General features: G+C 34.8%; 1 protein-coding gene across 1 annotated transcript in view; it reads right to left on the bottom strand.

Moving 5' to 3' along the window:
• Nucleotides 1–3,701: 3,701 nt before the first annotated feature.
• LOC145249444 (F-box only protein 30-like) overlaps nt 3,702–21,961 on the bottom strand; it is a 76,549-nt gene continuing 58,289 nt past the window's right edge. The window contains exons 3-4 of the mRNA XM_080111003.1: nt 14,243–16,129; nt 3,702–4,043 (exon numbers count right to left, since the gene is read on the bottom strand). Coding sequence (XP_079967129.1) covers nt 3,774–4,043; nt 14,243–16,129 — 2,157 coding nt within the window. The 3' untranslated portion in view covers nt 3,702–3,773. The remainder of the gene's footprint in view (nt 4,044–14,242; nt 16,130–21,961) is intronic.

Raw genomic sequence — 21,961 nt, 5'->3', positions numbered from 1 at the left:
ATGCCAAAATTAAATACCATTCAATTTTAAAAGTTTGCAATCTGTTTTTATAAGTTTGTTTAGTGCAAGTCCAGGATTCAACCTAATTAAAAAAAAAATAGAAATTAAAAATAAAAATATAAACTCAAAATAAAAATTGATAAAATAAAAATTGATTAAAATAAAAAATGAAAATAATTAAAATTAAAAAAAAATTAATAAAAATAAAATAAAAATTAAAATAAAATAAATAAAAATTAATAAAAAAAAAAAATCTTCATGATGTATGTACTTGTCATGAAACAAAAATGTCATAGTCAAAAAAAAAACACATCAATTGATCAAGTAGGTTTATTTTGAAACTAAGAAAATCAAATTTTATGTTCAAAATGAAACGGTTATGTCTTGGTCAGCCACATTTAATACAGGGAGACAACTCAATTTGAACTAATGTGATTTTAAAATCAGTCTTGTAATGGCTACAATATACTATTAATTGCTAAAAATCGTAGAAAAATGATTTTTAATATATATAAAAAAAAAATACTTGATCAATTTATGTGATTTTTGAAGTATGATATTTTTGTTCCATGATGGATATATGCATTATTTTCTGTATTTATTTATTTTTTTTTTAATTAGGTTGAATTCTGGATAAGGACCATTTGTTCTCATGTATTTAAAAAAATCCCAACCTTTTTTTAGTAACGGTTTAATCAGTTGAAAAGTTAAAGACGTTGCAGCCTAGAATTTGTAATTCAATGATAAACTGCTTTTGTCTTTATTTAAATTTTTGAGTTAATTTCAATAAAATGATTTGTTAAAAATAAAAATAAAACGTCACAGTTAAATTAGAGTCTAGAATTAACAATTAAAACTAGAGTTAGTTTCATGGGTTTTTTTTATTTATTATTTTGTTATTCTTTTAGAAAGGTTTTTAATAACTTTATTTTTAATATCCAAAAATATAATAAAAAAATGTGAAAAAAGAAAAAGATACATGTTTTTATTAAATTAAATAAAAACATTTTAAAAATTAAACAAAGTTTTGTAATAATTAATCTTTTCATAAATAATTAACTAAATATATAAAATAAAAATTTCAAACAATACCTAAAACTTTCGAAATAGTAAAAAAATTATAAAATTAGAGAAAACAAAAAAACAAAAAAATCTTTCAAATAACAAAAAGAAATTTTGTATTTCGATTATTTTGCATAATTTTTTTTTTCATTTTTAAGAATTTCTTTCAAAACAGGGGGCGGAAGGAAGCCAAATCAAGAAGACTCTAAACTTTTTCAAAAGGTTTCTCTGAAAATGGACATTTTTTTTGCAAACTTTGGAACAGAAAAAAACTACCAACTTTTTATAGTCTCAAATTATTGTTATCAGTAGTATCATTATTTATATTATATTTTCTTGGTGTTACTATTATCATTAAAATCATTATTACTCTTTTTATGCGGACTACTAGCTGGCGTTGCGTGGTCGTACAATACGTTTAAATGCGATATTTTAATTTATGCAAATTGCATATGTATTAATCAATCCTCTATTGAATATTATATATTATGAGGAATAATTTGCAAATTAAATTAAAAAGAAAATAATAACGATAATGTCGTTCATCAAATTCCGTTTGCGTTTGTTTACAATATCACATCAGCTATAAAAGTTACTTCCGATTAATGTTTTGTTTTAAAATATGCAAATGAAGAAATGATTTGCAGCAATTTTAAATGGTACCTCTTTCTTTATCATAAATTGAATTCATTAATAAGAAAAAATTAAAATAAAATGACGAGGTAAACCCAGTCTTGAACAGGGGATCATTCGATCCATAGTTGAATGCTCTATCACTAAGCTATATCATCAGATTAAAAGAAATCTGATTTTTTTTTTTTTAAGACGAAATGATTTGATGAAATTTTAGTATCTGCCTTGGCCGATGTAATATAAAATATTCCACTGTAAGAATTTTTTTTTTATCTATAAGAGAGTAAAGCTATTTTTAAGATCGGATTTGTCGATTTTCGATACTTAGATGAATTTCTGTACAAAGTGTGGCTAAGAATACTGCCAGACAATTTGCAAAAGATAGGTTCAGCCGTTTCGGAACCTATGAAAAAGGAATTTACACAAAGTGACTTTTTTTTTTTATAATAGTAGACTTTTTATTTTATAATAGTAGACTTTTTTTTATAATAGTAGAGATATGTTATTACTATAAGTAGTAATAGTAGTAGTATTACAATCTTATTGATGTTCATATATTAATATTGCTAACATTTCTATCATGTAGTATTGTTCATTTATTATCTCAGACGAAGATGCCCAAAGATTTTTTCGCTTAGATACGGGAGACTTTTTTTCCTAATTTTATTTTCAATCAATAAATGCTCGGATAATGTTTTATTTTATGTCATTGTATTAGTTCCTGTTGTTTTGTTTTGCAAATCGTAGATGTCGCTCCATGATGGTAGTAAATATGGCAGGTAGGTTGCCATAAAGTTGCTGTTTTGTTAGATAATCTTGCCAAGATATATATATATATTTTTTTATTCAATTTTCACCCCAAACAAGGCACAGTGCCACTTTGAAGTAGGGGCTACTATCGAGGACATAATTTGCAGCGGCATTATGAAGAGAGATGAGTAGCAAGATGTTTGTTTACATTATACTTGAACTTCTGCATATCAGTACAGTTGGGAAAGCAGAATCCTGGAAGAGAATTCCAAAGACATGCAGTTCTGGGGAAGAAACTATAGGAGTAAAAGGCTTTCTTACACCTAGGTATCTCTACTGTAAAGGGGTGGGACTTAGTTGCTTGTCAGGTTTGTCGGGGTTGTCACGTCGAGGAGGTACAAGTGCTTGTAGTTCGTCAGAGCATTCACCATTAAAGTATTTGCAGAACAGGCAGAGGGATGCAACATCTCGTCGATGGGACACAGGCTGAACCTTAGAGGACAGTTCAGGACCTATCAGGTTAGTGACTCTCTTTTGAACCCTGTCCAGGAGTGAGAGACAAGCAGCAGATTCAACAGTCACATGTGACAACAGTACTCCATACATGAGCGAATGGTGGCCTTAGATGTACAGGATACTTTCAGGCATAAGTAATTTTCTAGCATGGTAGAGAGAGCCCACCTTCTTTGAAGCAGCCTTGGCAATGCTCTCAATGTACCTATTCCAGTTCATGTTCCCTGTAAACGTTAGGCCAAGGAGTTTAAAAGAAGTACTTTCAGGTAATGTGTTCTTGGTCATTGCTATTGGTGGTAGAGAAGGTTTCTTGTAGTTATTGAAGGAAACAAGCTCAGTCTTGGCAACACTGAATGTGACCATCCATTTTTGTCCCCATTCCACTACAGATTGGAGGTCATTCCCTAGTGTGTCTGCCATTTTCGGATAGAGTCTTCTTGAATTGTCTCCCCTTGTTCTTGAAAAATAAAAACATAAAAATTGTCCAAAATAACAGAAATGCACAAGTGCCAGAAATAACTTAGGAAAAAAAATTTTTAAACTATGAAAATTTATTTGCAGCAGCAGAAATATCATCATAATCATCAATCAATCAATCAATATTAACTTTGCAACTTTGATTATTTTTTACTTTTCTTCTTAATAAATAATCTATATTTTTTCAGTGGACTGGATTCAGGTATTATTGATAAGAATTCGATTCGTTTTTCACACCTGAAAATTTATGATTACAACAGTCCACCTTTTATTTTGGTGGGGGTGAATATTTGCACGTGTGCACATTTGTGTATAACTTTATTTCCAAGTGACAAACATCAAACTTGCAGATTTAATTCAGCAATGTCATCAAACAGAGGAAAGAAGGGCTGCTGTATATGTTCGGAGGGCGTGTCAGGATTGTGCTTGGGTGACTGTTGACACGACAAACGTGTGGCTGCGTTACTGTCACTTGGCAGGTGGAATGGCTGCGTGTGTCGAGCAGGGTCCTGGTTGAAAGGGCATACCTTCAGGTGTTCAGAAAGAGGATTGTTACCATTGAAGCCCCAGGTTTCAACAGGTGTAAATGCAGGACTGAAATTCCATTTCTGAAATAAACAAAATAATACAGTATATTAAAACAAAAATAGAATTTTATTTACAAACAGACTAAGAAAAATACTTCATTTTATTTAAAAGCACATTTGGTGCTTGCCGAAAATTCCTCCATATAAACCAAACAAAAAATATAATTCCAAAAACAATCTTGGAAGTTTTAATTATGTAAAGTTTTTTTTTTTCTTCTAATAGACTGCTTTCAAGATGGCATTGCGAGACGATCGTTCCTTGATTAGCCATAAAATTTGACTTTTTTTATTTAAAACTAAAACTGCATGATTAATTTACATGATTTTTTGAATGCAATATGTTTTTTCTGTCACAGGTATTACATCGTACAGATTTTTCTTTATTCTTGTTTTTTTAATATAGAAATAAAAAATATCTACACGATGAACGTATTTGCAATAGAAAGAAAATACTGTATTCCAAAAATCACATAAATTGACTTTATAAGTTTTATTTTTAGAAATAAAATCATTTTCAAGCAATTAATGAGAATCTGTAGATTACAGCAAAAATCTTGCAAGTTGAGTTACCAATTTTGTCAGTGTTTGCTGCGTGTGTTGAAAATTTTTCGCAGACGAAGAAACACACACATAAAAACACACACATAAAAACACACACATAAAAACACACACATAAAAACACACATTTCCTCTTATGTGATAGATTAGTTTACAAGTAAAAACACTTTGATATATTTATATACCATGTAGAAATAAATAGTATTAGAAAAAAATTAGAAAAAAAACTAAAAGTAAATTTTATCATGAATTGCAGTTTTATCATATTTTACATGCTATTGAAAATTATTTTAAAAACAGGGGAGATAATCCAGTCTTACATTTTGGCAACTAATATTTCCACTCTTATCGATGATGCACCCAAAAAATATAAGATTTTTATTTTTAATAAAAAGGTGACCTTATACTCAATCCATTTTTTTTCTAATTTTTGGTGAGGATATTTATTTCTGCATTTCATACATAAATGTTCTTCACTTGTGACTAATAACTAATAAGCATCAAAAAATATTTATTAGATTTTTTCGTAAAGAAAATCTAATAAATATTTGAATTCTTCAGGCTACTGTTCTCATCTTGAGTGTTATTTTCACAACATATACGTTGATGTAACTTTCGACTTTGGGTATATCTTGTCAAACATAGGAATCTGTCTGTCAAACTCAGAAAGGTGCACAGAATTTCAAACAGAACCTTTATTTAATCCACAGGGCTAACATACTGTCATTCCGTCAGCCATGACTGAGAAGTTCTAAGTAATTCACAATTCTGAGTGACGCCCTGCACAGAGGATTGAATTTTCAACTTCTAGATTTGGTTGGTTGTTTTTGTTTTACGGCATATCAACCCTTTCCGGGTTATTTAATGCCGAATCCAAAGATTTTGAAGAAAATTTTTTTTAATATATTTGTTGTTTTCACGTTGGTTTCTATTTAACCCATAGTTGGGACCTTAACAGGTACTACCACTCCGGGTCAGAGTGGACCTGGGAGCAATGGTAATTAAAGGGTGGCTACACACTCCCCAAAGCCCACAAGCTGGGGCCTCACCACTGGATATAGTTTAAGCTCATATCCAGAACCCCCATTGAGGGACTTTTACCCTCTGCAAGGGGGCAGTCGGCGTATTCTAATGCCCCACCGACAGAAGAGCATTAACTGAATTTTACCAAGTATTTTATCCATTATTGCAAGCCATGGGTCCTTACAGGTGAAACTAACACTCAAGATGAGAAAAGTAATCTGAAGAATCCAATCCTCATCTCAAAAACCCAGCAACAAAAATCTTTAAGTTATCATCGATAATATAAAGTTCACCTGTCCGTTAGTGTGTGTGTGTGTGTGTGCATGTGTGTGTGAATGTATATATGTTAGTATCGTTAGATAATTAACATTGTTAAAAGTTAATTATTATCGATCTGTCTATCTATTTATCTATCTATTCAATGATAGTCTTTAAATAGTTTATATTGGAAGTTATTTATTGTTTATAGAATGAAGTGTAACAATGGGTTTTAGCTGGAAGTGTTTATATAAATTAGCTAGGTTAAATATAAAAACAATAATCTTGGGCAGGCAGACGTGAAAAGATCACACGTTAGAGATATGTGTGCTTTTTGAATGATGACGTAACGGAATTGAGGTCAGGACGTCGAGAAGTTAGTCAATCGAAGAGAGTTGGAGTTTAATCACGAGAGTGAACAGACGTACTTCAAGCCAGGAAGCGAGGCTGTGAAGAATAAACATGTAAACGAAATGCAGACTCTGAAGATCATTTGAGACAACTGAAATAAATTTATATTTTAAAAATATAAAGTGTTGTTCTGTGGTTTCACAAAAGAAGGAAGAACAGATGCCTCAATCGGTTATGGTATTGGTCGTTTCATGTTTCATCACAGAGCTCAGCCGTGAAGATAGAAGAACTCTTGAAGAAAGCAAAGATATGAAGCATATATTATTATTCTTATAAAAAATGATACCTTATGTAAATATGAACTATAATATATACCTGTGTGATAGTTCTCTGATACAACATGACTAGTTTATACATCGATATCATATCCTCTGGCTAAACAAACATACATACAATTTATACATTTTTATCTGCCCCAGTTATAAGAACAATATCTCTCACTATACTAAATATAACTGTTTGGGGGCTGACCCACCTCCCTATATAACAGTATGTCTACTAAAAGTTTTTGTCAACCACAGAAACTGGTACCATCTGAAAGAGTGATCCCTTGAGCGCATAATATGTGAAAATTAGAAAAAATGTTTAATTATTTTGTATAGAAACAAAGTTCTGAATGAAAAGAGGGTCAGTAAAATTCTCTTTCTAAACGATTTCAAAAACTGTGCAAGCGTCAAGCATTATCTTTGAATTGGTTTAAATAAAAGAATTTCCAATCAGCGTTGTGGGTCAGTGGATTAGGAATGTTGTCTCGTAAGCTTTAGTTTTGATGTTCGCTTACACATAACAATGGTCTTTTTTGTTTGGCATTTAAACAGGGTTTTTTGGTAATTTCAGCAGATAATTATATTAAAACAAAAAACAATTTCCTTATTTCGATTTTTTTCATCAGAGATTTAAGTAAACTAAAGATTAAGTTTTTATTTAAAAGAAACAAAAATTTTAAACGATAAACAAAAAAACTTTCTATCATTTACATTTTTTTTAGTTTTTTTTCTTTTACATTTAAACAGGGTTAAAAGATTTTTAATTTGGCATTTTTTATGGGTGGTTAATTTAAATTAAAACAAAATATTTTTCTTATTTCAAGGGTTACATAAATCACACTTTTTGACATCGTAACTGCTAATTTTTTTTTTCTTTTAACCCATTACGTCATTTTTATAACGGTTATTTCAGTTAAAACAAATTCTACTTTTTTATTTCTGTTTTTGTTGCAACAGACTGTAAATCTTTTTAGACTAAGACAACATTAAAGAAATTCCCTTAAACTGATGTATATGATAAAGAAAATTAAAACTGTAAGTTGAACTTTACAATCAAAATTTATTGTTCGACTGAATACTCAAAAAAACAATTTACAGTATTCAGTCGAACAATAAATTTTGATTGTAAAGTTCAACTTAAAGTTTTAATTTTCTTTATCATATAATAAGCTCTACTCTCTATTACGTATTGAGCTTTTTTATTCAGTTGGGATTAAATTTCCTATATATAAATACCATTATTTATATTAGTTTGAAGTTTACCATTGTGTATATCAGGTATCAAAAAGTGCTCAATATCTGGAGAATAGCTTCTTATGTTTATATTCCTTCTGCCGAAATATCTAGTAGGGGGGGGGTACATACTTTGGGGGGGGGGGGCGATTACATTTTTGTGTTTTTATTTTTGAAATTGTTGTGGGGGTAGCAACTGATTTAATAGCTGTGTCTAAACCGAACTTCAAGTCCACCCGGGCAATGCCAGAACAATAAAACGGAAAATCAAAATTAAAGAAAAGAAAAAATTTATTTTAAGCATTCGGACAAAATGTCCTTATTGTTCTTGTTCAAGGTGAGGTGTTTCAAATTCTTTTGATCCCAATTCTGTAACAATTCTATCACACCCTACACCCTGAAAGTACCCTACATCTCTACAAGGCTATCATTCGCTATCATGCATGGAATATTGTTGGTGCATCTGGGCTGGTGCATCTGCCATTAATCTCTCACGATTAGACAGTGTACACGAAAAGAATCTCTAACTTGCACGATCAACCAAACTCGAACCTCTATCCCACTGCTGAAATGTTGCATCTCTGCATCTGTTTTACAAGATTTTAATGGAATGTGCTCCGCTGAACTCAAACCACTTGAACCCAACTAACAAGCAGCAAAATCCCACCCCCTGCACTATAGATGCCAGAAAACCTACTGTAATAGTTTCTTCTCCTGGACTGCTAGACTTTGGAATTCCCTGACTGTACTGACAGAAACTTAAGTGTTTTGCTGGTCAACTCCTTACATAGTATCCCTATAGATTTGGTCCCAAATAGTAGCTATTATGTCCAAATGGCTGTGTGCCTTGTTTGGGATGAAAATATAGCAAGAAAGTAAAATGTAAAAAAAAAAAAAAAATAGCATGAATTTTTACAAGTTGCCATATCAAAATCTAATACTTGTAATAAGGTTCTATGAAACGACACATAAGGACAAAGTTAGGCATAAGTACAAAGTTAGGCATAAGTACAAAGTTAGGCATAAGTACAAAGTTAGGCATAAGGACAAAGTTAGGCATAAGGACAAAGTTAGGCATAAGGTCAGTTTTAATTTGGGGAAACTCCCCTTTTTTCAAAAAATGAGAAAAAAAAAAAGCATTCTGAATTGTGACAAAAATTAAAGTTGCCTCAGTCTAGAAAGATTTCACCTTCAATAATTGAGGACAGAAAAAATTATCAAAACAGACAGTACACTCTGTTCCTCCCAAATTTGATACAAGATTTGGTTGCAAGAAAAATTTGTTAAAACAGCTTACAAACAAAAACAAATTAACTGCCATTAACCAACCAGCCATGTCTGTGATAACATACAGCTTTGTCATAATTGACTGGCCACAGATGGACATTAACAGGCTTGACACTAAAATGAAGAACATGTTAAGATTATATAGAGTAACATACATAAACCTGTATCTACCCAGATGAGCAGGAGGTATGGATTTCTCAGAAATTAACTATCACAAATATATAGATATAAAGAAGGCTCTGTGTGTTAGGGAAAGGCAAGGTGCGAATGAACTCGAAATCCGGGCCATCAAAAAATGGAACCTGGGAATTAGATGACCTGGTCCTATGACGCAAGTCGTTTTATGGGTCAGGCCGTTGAATGGAGCAAAGTTCGAACAAACTTAAACCCTGACCGACAAAAATGAAACCCGGGAATGAGATGACGTAATTCGGCCGCAGGTAAGACCAAAAGCAAACACCGAGACGGTCAGAATATGGGTCGATGACGTAAATTGGTTAATGGGTTACGAGGTCGAAAATCCATAAAAGAGATATGGTAAACAAAAAACAGGCAGAGAGATGCGGAGAGAGAAACAAGACACAGATGACGAGAAACTGCCTGTCACGTTCACAAACACACCTCTCCCACCACCACCTCTTCCATTCCATCGCCGCATTGTGTATATATGAATGTTTGTGAAATAAACCAAGTTTGTTTATAACAAGTGTCTTGTTATTCATTGATAAATGAACAGGGTAATTCCAATCAGAGACGCTTACAACAAGCATATGTGCATAAATGTCAAACAAACTATCTCTCTATCTATCGAGATATTCAAAAATCTCTTATAGTTAAATTATAGGCTTGGTGCTAATGCAATAGAATGTACCCTGGCTCTAGATGAAACACTAAGACTCTTCCTAAGACGAACAACAACAAAACAGAATAGACGACATCTTCATACCACCCAGTATATAACATATGGACAAGCTCAAATAAGGACCAATTCACAATGATGAGGCGAGAATGATAACGACTGCTGCAAAGGCTTCACGAGCTTTTAATAAGATGATTCTGTTCTGTATACACTGTTCAAATTTTATCTTCCTCTGAGGTCTTGCAGACACACACTGGACATCTTTGTATCATTCTCACATCTTTTCTCACCATGCAACACATGTCCTCAACTCTTGTTAGTTAGATTAATATAAATGACTATTGTAGATTTCTTTTGTTAGTCTGATTTGAAACAGAATTATACATTTCACTAGTTAGTACCCAGCATTGCCCGTACAATATGCTTAAACATGGTATTTCAATTTATGCAGATTGCATATGTATTATTATTTTTTTTATTTATTCTTTTTTTTTACATTTTCACCTCAAACAAGGCACATTGCCACTTTGGTGGAGGGGGCTACTATCAGGGGCAGCAACTACTGAGACACTATGTTGGGATTTGGGCAGCAAGATGTCGGTTCACGTTACACTTGAACTTCTGCATATCAGTACAGTTAGGGAAGCAGGAACCTGGAATGGAATTCCAGAGTCTAGCGGTTCTGGGGAAGAAACTACTGGAGTAGAAAGATCTTTTACATCTAGGGATCTCTACTGTGTGGGGGTGGGATTTAGCTGCCTGTCGGGTTTGTCGAGGGTGTCTACGTCGTGGGGCACAAGTGTCTGCAGTTCGTCAGAGCATTCACCATTAAAATACTTGTAGAACAGGCAGAGGGATGCAACGTTTCGTCGATGGGATAGAGGCTGAAGCTTAGACGCCAGTTCAGGGCCTATCAGATTGGCGACTCTCTTTTGAACCTTGTCTAGGAGCAAGAGACTAGTAGCAGATGCACCAGCCCAAATGTGACAACAATACTCCATACATGGGCGAATGGTGGCCTTATAGAGGTACAGGATACTTTCAGATGTCAGTAGTTTTCTAGCACGGTAGAGAGAGCCTACCTTTTTCGCAGCAGCACTGGCAATGTTTTCAATATAATTGTTCCAACTCATGTTTCTTGTGAACGTTAGGCCAAGCAGTTTGAAAGATGTACTCTCGGACAGGGAGTCACTGGCCACCGCTATTGGTGGCAGAGAAGGTTTCTTGTAATTATTGAAGGAAACCAGTTTAGTCTTGGCAGCGTAGAATAAATTCTCTATTGATTATTATATATTACAAGGAATAATTTGCTTGGTGGACTAATTCGAAAAAAAAATTTTTTTAATAATAATGATATCGGGCATCAAATTCCGTCTGTTTTTGTTTATAATATCACGTCTGCTGATATTTGGGTTTGACGATCTTACAAATAGTCTTTCTTCTATTACAGATAAAAAAAGAAGAATTTTTACAGGGGAATATATATTCCCCTGTAAAAATTCTTTTTTTTTTATAAGAGAAGAAAAACTATTAAGATTGGATTTTTTCGATATTCAATACCTATCAGATGAATTTCTGTACAAAACATATCTAAGAACACTGCCAGGCATATAAATTACTCTCAGTAATTTAGCAAGCAGTGTACTTCTAGAAAACAACCAAGTTTACCTTCCAGTGTTTAAATTCCAAGTTATTAAAATCATTTTTGCGCATGTATCTCTACACCTTCTCTCGGCTGAATTGATAAAAGCAAATGAAATTATTGGGTTTTTTTTACTCACCTTCACCCCACCCCCCCAACAAGCCATATTGCTACTGGGACGTAAGGGGCTACTAATTGGGACCATGCCTAAGAAAGATTAAGATGTTGGTTTACGTTACATTTGAACTTCTGCATATCAGTAAAGCTTGGGAAGCAGGTAGCAGGAAGGGAATTCCAAAGTTTAGCTGTTCTAAGGAAGAAACTATTTGAGTAGAAAACTTTCTGACATTTAGGGACCTCAACAGTGAAGGGGTGAGATTTTGTTGTTAAGTGGGTTTGTCAGGGATATGTATCTTGAGGGGGCACAAGTGCAATGAGTTCATCAGAGCACATTCTATTAAAATACTTGTAAAACAAGCACAGGGGTTAGAGCCCAGTTGATATTATTACTAGATTGCAGACCTTTTTTTCGACCCTATCCAAGAGTAGTAGATGCACCAGCCCAGATGTGGCAAGAATACTCCATACATGGGCGAATTGTGGCTTATAAAGGTACAGGATATTCTCAGGTGTGAGCACTTTTCTAGCACGATAGAGGGAGCCCACCTTCCTTGCAGCAGCCTTTGCAATGTCCTTAATGTATTGATTCCAGTTCACATTTCCCGTGAATGTTAAGCCGAGGAGTTTGAAGGAAGAATTCTCAAGTAGGGTGTTATTTGTCATGGACATCGGTGGGTTGAGAGGTTTCTTGAAATTGTTAGAGTATTAAATGTAAGTATTCATTTACGTCCCCATTCAACTACAGTCTGGAGGTCATTTCCTCATGATTCAGTCATTGTCTTGGATTTGTGTACATCCGTTCTTCCCTCGTGCATGTTATAGAGCATTGTATCATCATTAAATATACCCATATCGAACTCAATATTATCAGGGAGGTCACTGATGAATATCAAGAATACTAGTGGTCCAAGGATCAACCCCTGAGCCACTCTTACATTAATGTTATGCTGCTTGGATGAACGTTCATCAATGACAACTTGAATGATCCTATTGTCTAAGAAAGATTTAATTATATTTAGTATGAGTCCAGTTTTACAATATGATTTGATTTTCATTAACAGCCCTTCATGCCAGATTTTGTCAAATACCTTGGATATATCGAGGGCTACAGCCCCTGCTTCACCTGCCTTATCCAGTTCATGGCATATGTGTAGCATTGGGAATCCCAGCTTAATTGCTATCTAGGTAGTTTTAGAAATAGAAAGTTATGTAAGTATATTTCATTTCCCATCAGCGATTTGGCAGGGTCACAAAAGGTTAGGTTTCACAGGTATCAACCTAGAGAGAATGTACCGGAAATTAGGGGTGACACGGGAATTGTGGTCGTAGGCTTCCGGTTGACGACCACATGGGCAGAGAGTTGGTTTTGGGCAGCAGAGAATGCAGATGGGAGATTCGGCTCTCCGACAATCAGGGTCTGAGATATAGGCTTGCCTTGAATAAAAGATCGAAGCTTCAGTCTATCTTGTTGCCATTAATGCATCTGTCTGCAGTGACCACTCCCCGACGAGATGGCAGACCAGCGACCAGAAGATATCATCTGCTGGCCAAGGCAACCAGGTATGTACGCATTATACATGGCACAAGGCAAGAAACTGTGTAAGATAAGAACACACACACACATAACAGTGAACTGCACGTAACATACGTAAGAGCATACACACACACATATATATGTAAGAACACAGACACTTAAAAGTACCCTTAGTAGTAAAAAGAAAACAAAGTAAAAGTAAACGATTAAATAATAGTAATAAATAAATAATAAACAGGAAAGCAAACATTAACGGTAACATATGCATTCAGAGTACTCTCTTACAATTTTAACTCTAAGACAGATTTTTTACTTCAATAAAGTTTGAGCCATAGTCCATGACAGAGCTAACATCTGCTTTATGCCAGCTTCCCTCACCCCTCTGTCGTGCAAGCTAAATGATAAATTTCTTAACTCATGCATACAAAATCATAAGCATATGCATCCTTTCATTAATACATACATACACACAATGCACTATCTCTTATAAACTGTAGTCGCTCATCGAAAACAAATAAATTTACTCATGTCAGTACTCTTAATATTTCTCATTTAAGTTCCTCATACAAAGAGAACAAAAGAACATGTATCATCATAACTTTTAATCAAATGTAATTTTTCTAATTGAGTCGAATTTTAGTTTACGTTTTCTAACTCTGTGAATAATTCACATCCTTTAGATTATAGATTCAGACGTTTTCATATGTCAGCTAATGAATTTTCAACTATGAACAAACATTCTATATTCTCATATCAACTTACATTTTAAACATAAAATATCTCTTTTGTTAACTTATGCTTTCAAAGTCATTATTTTGCTTGTGTTTATCATATAACATTTCTCACGTTTTAGTATTACGTTAAAACGTTTCCCTTAAAAACGTTCCCTAAATAAATCTTCCAAACTATAACCGTAAAAAGGATCCGACCAAATATTCGCTGACTTGTTTATTTGACTAAAACAGAAAAGTAAAACAAAAACATAGGTTACATACGCAAAATTAAAATAAAAAGAATATACGTACTTACCATATAAGCTACTTTCCAGTGACATTTCTTGCTATCCTCTGTAATCTCCTTTTGCCAAATCTGTGTAACAACACCTCGTTCCTCCAATAAATTAGAACAAGCCTCCCTCAGCCTCTTGCTTGTAATAGCCAAGTTACATAAACTAAAACTATCAACATGTCGCAAAATTTGCTGCAAAACCTCAAACGGCAACATACTTAAAAAATCACAGTCGGTGGAAGGCGTCTCATGGCTCTTATCAATTTGTAAAACCCGAACTAACGAATCGTATTGGCAAGAAGTTACAATTTCTGGTGTTGTTTCTCGAGACGCTGAAAGATTTTTATTTTGGGATTGATTCTTACATTCACAGTGCATCATTAACGGAATCGTAGGCGGTACCTCATATGGAGAATAGGTTGCAGTTTCATCTGTGCCGCTAGAAGTCTTTACTCCGAAACTTTCCACCAAACTGCTGTGTACGAGATGCGACTTGGACTGACCCGGATAGAATCTTCGAAATGAAAATGTACACCCACTGTGAGCAAGTGGACATCGTTGCTCCTGCCATCCATTCAAGCCGCAGTGTATGTCGTTATGAACATTCTTATAGTGCCAAGCATATTCGTCGCGACGAAATTCTTGGGCGCATAAAAACGTAAACATTGACCTTGGCTTTGCCTGGTAACGTGTCATACATTCGATATTGAGAGCAACTCCAAGTAATTCTTTCAGTTTTATGGCTTGCACTTTCCTGGATGTGGAATCATCTTTGGAACTGACATCGCAGACTGGAGCTTGGCATATTTGCTCGGGGCCTAAGTTCGACAACAGTTCAGAGTCAGAAATCTCTTCTACTTCGGGTTTATTAGTAACCTGTTGATTAGCGGGCGGGCTTTCACTGGCTGCATGAGCTTCGTTACTACAATCCGTGTTCAAACACTCAGACTGTTCACAGTTGCTGTTTGAAGGTTCAGCAAGAACATTGTCCAACGTTGATTTTCTGTGTTTACAATGCGAACAAAATACCGGAAGTTCGTTTTCAAGTTGCCACAGTTTTTGATGTCCATCATCTCCGTATCTCATATAAGTCGAACTGTCTGCTTTCGACTGGTGATCACCCATTAAAGAACTTGCAGACCGGATAGTCAGATTAGGAAAACTGTTTGTAGTTTGTTCATCTGCTGTCCGGAACAATTTGCTGCACACGCTTCGTTGCAAGCCTGGCGGCGCCTTTGCATTATCCCAGGGTGCATCGCTGTCATCATCTGATACGGTTCTCGATGTGTCAGCAGAGTTCAAGTTGTCTGAGTCAAATGAGCTACTATGATGTAAAAAGGGTGCTGCAGGATAGCGCTGGGTAAGAGAATTTCTCAAGATGCGGTGCGTTCGTCGAGGAGCTTTGCGTGATTCTATAAGCATACGTTGGTCACGCAGAGCTAAGGCAACGTCTAACTGTTGGCATCGAAGGTGTCGATTTTCTAAAGGCAACGGGGCTTTTATTCCTTCTTCCATGGAGTGCATTGGCCATCGGTTCCACTCAATGGAGCAAAATATCACACTGGCCGGACACACCGCAAGGTGTCTTGCAATAGCAAACCGTTGCATTAGGACAGGGCAACCATAGGCTGCATTTGTACAAGGCACGCGTTCGTAAGGACATAGATGAGTATGTTCAGCTTGTTTACAACAGTGATACACTGCACCACACCCGAGGGTACAACTGGTCATAGGACAGCATGTGACAATGCCATCTGGAGCATCACCATTGTCATTTGGTCGCATGCGACAAGACCGATTGTAACAGCTATAACAATGGGCATGCAGCAAACCAAGCTCCACCAGCATCCAACTCTCTTTGTCTTCATCTTCAACAGCAGCTTTCACCATGTAATCATCAGCAGCAGCCTGGAAAAAAAAAATCAAATGCGTAACATGAAAAGATTTGCATTTCTGAATTTTTTAGATGAGGGTTGATTTTTGTATTTGTATTCTTCGGTTTACTGTTCTCATAATGAGTGCCATTTTCACAATATTTGGACAACTGTAGATCTTAGACGTGGTGCTGTAGAAATAATAATACCAACTAAAAATATTCTAACTGTAACAGAGTGAGTGAGATGACTTAATGGATAGAGAGTGAAAGTGTTTGCTACTCTGTTTGTGAGAAAACATATTTCAGAGTCATTTTCTTTGGAATAAATTGAATCATTTTAAAATAGGGATGAAATATCTATATATTAATACCATTGTACCTTTAATGTATGTATGTACATGAATGTCAGTTTCCAGATTATATATTATTTGATCGAAAATCCTATTTATTAAAAATAAGGATAGAAGGTAACAACATACTGTGAATAGTAAATCAGTATAAAAAACACTCATGTAATGTTCATAGTAGGTTATCACCTTATATCCTCCTTTTTAATAAAAATAATTTCCCAATCACCGAAGACGCAATGTAAAAAAAAAATTCAATTAAGAAAATGATGTCGCTTTTGGGTCGTACGTGAAACTAAAATATAGCTTCTTGATCTTCTGGCTAATATCTATTCTGTCTAAATACGGCATAATGATATTGTGGGTTTTTTGTTTGCAGCGGGCGTCCATACAATGGAAATATGTCACAGACTCCTATAAGGATATTAGAGATAAACCGCAATAACCAGATACATTCTGAGACTGCATTAACCAGATTACTTAGATAGTTTTACAGTTTTATCAAAAGGGCTGCAATAATATTGTGGGGTCTTCATTCACTCTGAATGTCCACAGAATGCTCAGCAGCAATAGATATTACATATGAAAGATGGTGCTGTGGAATTTCCACAGGTCCCACTAGGATGCATAATTTCACAAAACACGCTTTAGAAAGTGCTGCAAGTGACGGATTTGTTTTGTAACAGCAAGAGAAACAAAAGTAAAGATTATTCTACAGACATGATGTTCGTTTACTTTTCTTAATCAAATGAAAATGTCTGTATATGTGTCTGTATATGTGTCTGTATATGTGTCTGTATGTCTGCTGATTACTTTTAACCTATTTCGTTGTAAGAATGTGAATCTTAGTGGGAATCATAATCTGCAGCTTATTATCAGTCATGCTATCTCTATCTCTACTTCTATATAAAAGACACTTTTGTATATAAGTATATCCCAGTTTAATTGCTATATAGGTAGTTTTAGAAATAGAAAGATATATAAACATATATTTTGGTTTCCATCAGCGAGTTAGCCAGGGTTAGAAAAGGTTGGGTTTGACAGGCGTCAAACCCAAGTCACCTTGAACGACCTAGATTAGAATGTACCAGAAATTAAGGCGTGACACGGAATTGTGGTTGTAGGCCATTGCGGTTGATGACCACATGGAAACGTGAGGGAGAGTTTGGTCTAGGCAGCAGAGGAAGCAGACAGGAGATTTGGGTTTCTCCCGATGACCAGGGTCCGAGATATTAGGCTTGCCTTAAATAAAAAAGATTTAAGTTTCAATTCCATCTTGTTGTCCATTCATGAATCTGTCTGCAGCACCAATCCCCAGCAAGATTGGAAGACCAGCGACCAAGAAGATGTCATGCGCTGGTCAAGGCAAACCAGGTACGTTCATATTATATTGTTTGCACATACACGTCTCGGAAACTCCCCAAGGCAAGAGGAAATTGTAAGACATTAGAAGAATAGCAAACACTGACCCACACATATATAACAGTGAACTGCACGTAAGGACACACGTTTATACGTAAGAACACACACACACACACGTATATGGAAGAATATTGATAAGAACACACATACCCGTAACAGTAAATGTTAGTAAATAATAGCACATCGTTAATCAGTAACATGTGCGTGCATGTGTATGTGAGCGAGTTCCCTATGAACTCCAAAACAGCTGGGCCGATTTTTAAGAAATTTCACACAAATGTACTTTATTTGTTTAGGTGTTTTCTTATATTTTGTATGAGAATGCCTAGAATAAATATAAATACCGAAAATCAATAATTGAAAAAATCTGATTAAAAAAGGAGTAGTTCAAGTTTAACTAAAGTTAACACTCTTATATAGTCTAACATCACGTGCATTTAAGATTTATAACTGCACAGACAGAAGAGATAGACGTATAAAATCAACAGTAGGTTCTTTGATAAGACAGAGCCACATTCGAAATGTTTTTGTAGAGCACAATTAAAGAAAGTTCTTGTTATTTTTTACTTTTAAATTCAAATGAAAATATTTCAGTTCAAACAAAAATTTATTGATCAAAATAAGGGTCATCAGAATGAATACGCTTTTGCCGATGCAAAACAAGTGTATTTATGCCATTAACATAAACATCTTGCGTTTTGCTGGAAATGAAAATGCTGACGGTGTTTTTGATATCGCTTATGTTTTTAAGTATTTCATATGTAGAAAGTTATTGAGATGCTTAAAAAAACAGTAGTCGGTAGGTGAGAGATCTGGAGAGTATGGGGGATGAGGCAGAGTTTCATAGCGCAATTCATTCAACTTCTGCAGAGTTGGTTCAGCAACATGCAGTCATCCATTGTTGTGGAAGAGAATTGGGCCTTTTCCATTGACTAATGCTGGGTGTTGTTGTTGAAGTTACTGATGCATTTCATCTATTTGTTGACAATAAAACAGTTATGTCTGCTGTCATGGTTTTGCCTGCATTCAAAAAAACTAATGGATAAAACCGGTCGCAGGCCACCAAACAGTCAGCATGACCTTCTTTTGGTGCCCCTCTGGTTTCAGGAAGTGTTGGCGGTGTCTAACCACTGAGTGTCGCCGGTTGTCGTAAAGAATCTACTTTTCATTACAAGTCATAACCCGGTCGAGAAACAGGTCATTCTTGTTGCATAAAAGAAGGAAAGATGACACTTCATAATGATGTTTCTTTCAGATGGCGTTCAATTCGTGGGGCACCCATTTACCAAATTTTTTTTGTCTTTCCAATCTCTCTCAAGTCATATTGTCATATGTTACATCTAATTCAGAAACAACTTCTTGAACAGTTGTGCATGGATTAGTTTCGACTTAATCGATCGTTATCAACATCCAATGGCGAACAAGTATGTCTATCATCTTTAATGCTCTTATCGCCAGGAAATTTCTTAAACCACCATTGTTCTGTATGTTCAGTAGTGGTTCCTGGGCCAAACACTTTGTTGATATCACACACTATTTCAGATTTTTGGCCTAGCTTTAATTGTAATTGTGCGAATTTACTTTTTTCTATCTTGTATTCAACGTTCTGAAAAGAAGACATAATTAATTTAAACGATTAGGTAGAGCAGAAGACACTCTTTAAAATGATATAGAAAGTAAAGATATTACCACAAAAAACTTATTTGAAAATACATCATTTGAAATCAAAATTAAAAATGCTGCTAGAACTTTCTTCTCAATCTATTTTTTTATAATATAAAACAAACTTCCAGAAGGGTCATAAATAGTCTAATGACTCTCAACCAAGGTTTGAACTGGTTTGAATTTCTTTTCTTGTCTGTTAATTGATACAAACTTTATCATATTTCATACTTTTTTTTTGATAAAATACTAATGGAGTGCGAACCTCTAATTGAGGAAAAACTGAATAGGTTTATAAGCCTGTCTCTGCTCTATTGTTATTTTCATGGCAATTGCTTGTCTGAGCTCTAACCTATGGTTCCCACTTGCCAAACTTTCATAAAAAAAACACTCGACTAGCTACAACCACTATAAACAGTCCCCCCCCACACACACACTCTCTATCTGTGCCTAAATCTAAATGCAAATTCCACAAACACAGCTTCTTTCCTACTAGAACTGTCCGCCTGTGGAACACTGATCCATGGGCCAACTATAGTGTGGTAGCCTTCAAGTCTAATGTAAACAATTCCTTGTTAAACTGTCCCCTTAAATAATTAAATTGTACCAACTTACACCATTAATGATTACTACACTACCAACTTACATTCATTAACCATTATCCTTGAGTGGATTTTGAGCCTTGATAAGTGGTGACGTCCTTGTAAAAACAAAAATAAAATAATAAAGCTTCAAAACTACATTTGAACTTGATCAAGAGATATGTGGTCGAAGTGATTAAGATGTCAGTAAAAGATTATCTTGACGTTGTGAGTTCACTCACAGTACAAAGACAGCATGTCAATTTTAACAAGTTAACTGAAATAATATTATAAGATTGTTTCAGAAGGGGGGGGGCAGTAGAGGTAGTAACTGTGCTGAAAAATGCACAAGGTTATGTGGATGATGATGAAAAATGTGTTGATGGGATTTGAATACAGTATTGGGAGTTGTGGATCGAATTGAAACATATATCAAAGTCATTTGTAGGTTAGTTAAGGTATCCACGCGAAAATTATGTTCTCAACTTCTTTATCAACTCAGAGTTTGAGATGTAAAGAAGAAATTTAAAGGAATATTCAAATATTTACGTGTCTCGTATAGGGATCAAATGTTAGCCCCCCCCCCTAAGAAGAGGCCTCTTAATTTCTGAAAATTTCAACTGAAGTAAAATGCAACAAAAATACACACTAGCTGGGTAATGAGAAAACATCAGAGCAAACTATCACTGGGTAGCGAGAATGTCTTATTTTTTTTTTTATTTTTTTTTTTTTTACATGGTAGTCACCACTTATCAAGGCCCGGAGACCACTCGAGGATAAGAGTTATTGCGTGTACAGTAATCTATGGGATAATATCATAGTAATCATTAGTAATGGAGATTTGATAAAGTGTCTCACTTAAGGGGGTGGTTTATCAGGAATTTGTTTATGTTGGACTTGAAGACATCCAAGTTGTAGTCAGGTGGGAAACAGGCAAACGTTCTCAATGTTGTTGACTCCCCACATCGTGGTAGATAAATAGTTGTGTTAGAAAACATTGACACATCAAATAAAATAAACAATTAAAATTCTTTTCGTTTTTTTCTTATTGTTTTCTGAGTTTGCTGGTATGAATGCTAGGGTCAACGTCCAAAAGCAACTAAAATTCAATGATGGTTGCTAAGTTCAACGTAAGGTGGCTGAAAGGCAAAATAACCAGAACGTTATGCTACTAATAACTAAGATAAGAAAAATAGTAAGAAAATTATAATTAATAAGGAGATGGTCTTAATTGTATTTACTTCATTCTTACAAGAATAAGCTCAGCTTTGTGGGATTTTAGCCCTCAGCCTCAAAATCAACAAAGATTAGACCATTCCTGTAATGATCTGATCCCTGTTGATTGCAATGTAAAAGCTAGTTCAGTGCAGTTCTGTAACAGAGCACATAGGAGAGCATGGGAAAATATCAGCAGAAGCCATAAGATAGCTGGCTCGCGAAGATATTAGCAGCAGCAGAAAAAGCACATATGCAAATTAGAAAGTGTGCACGGGCTTGTGTTAGAAGAAAAAGAAAAAAGAGCAAAGAACAATGCATCACGTGGTGGGGCAAAAAAAAAAAAAAAAAAAAACATGTCCATATGAGATGGACATGTGGTCCTGCAATGGTAGCGAGAGAGTTTTAAGCTAGTGTCGAGATGACAGGGTTTTGTTAATCCCAGAGCAGACAAAATGAACAGTTAAAAAAAAACAAGAAGCAGGTATTGTTTGGAAAATAATGGTAATAAATGCCTTTTGCTAAAACAGAAAGAAAAGCTAAGTCAGATTTATTTATTTTTGTTTGTTCCTTTTTGATGGTGCCAGACAGCGTGGGGGTCCAAGAGAGGTTTGAACTATAATGAACACAGTCCAAG

Source organism: Euprymna scolopes, chromosome 28 (genome assembly GCF_053919585.1).
Source record: "Euprymna scolopes isolate OS-2025 chromosome 28, ASM5391958v1, whole genome shotgun sequence".
Classification (NCBI taxonomy): Eukaryota; Metazoa; Mollusca; class Cephalopoda; order Sepiida; family Sepiolidae; genus Euprymna; species Euprymna scolopes.
The sequence above is the reverse complement of the archived record's forward strand: the minus strand, read 5'-3'. Positions and strand labels throughout refer to the sequence as shown.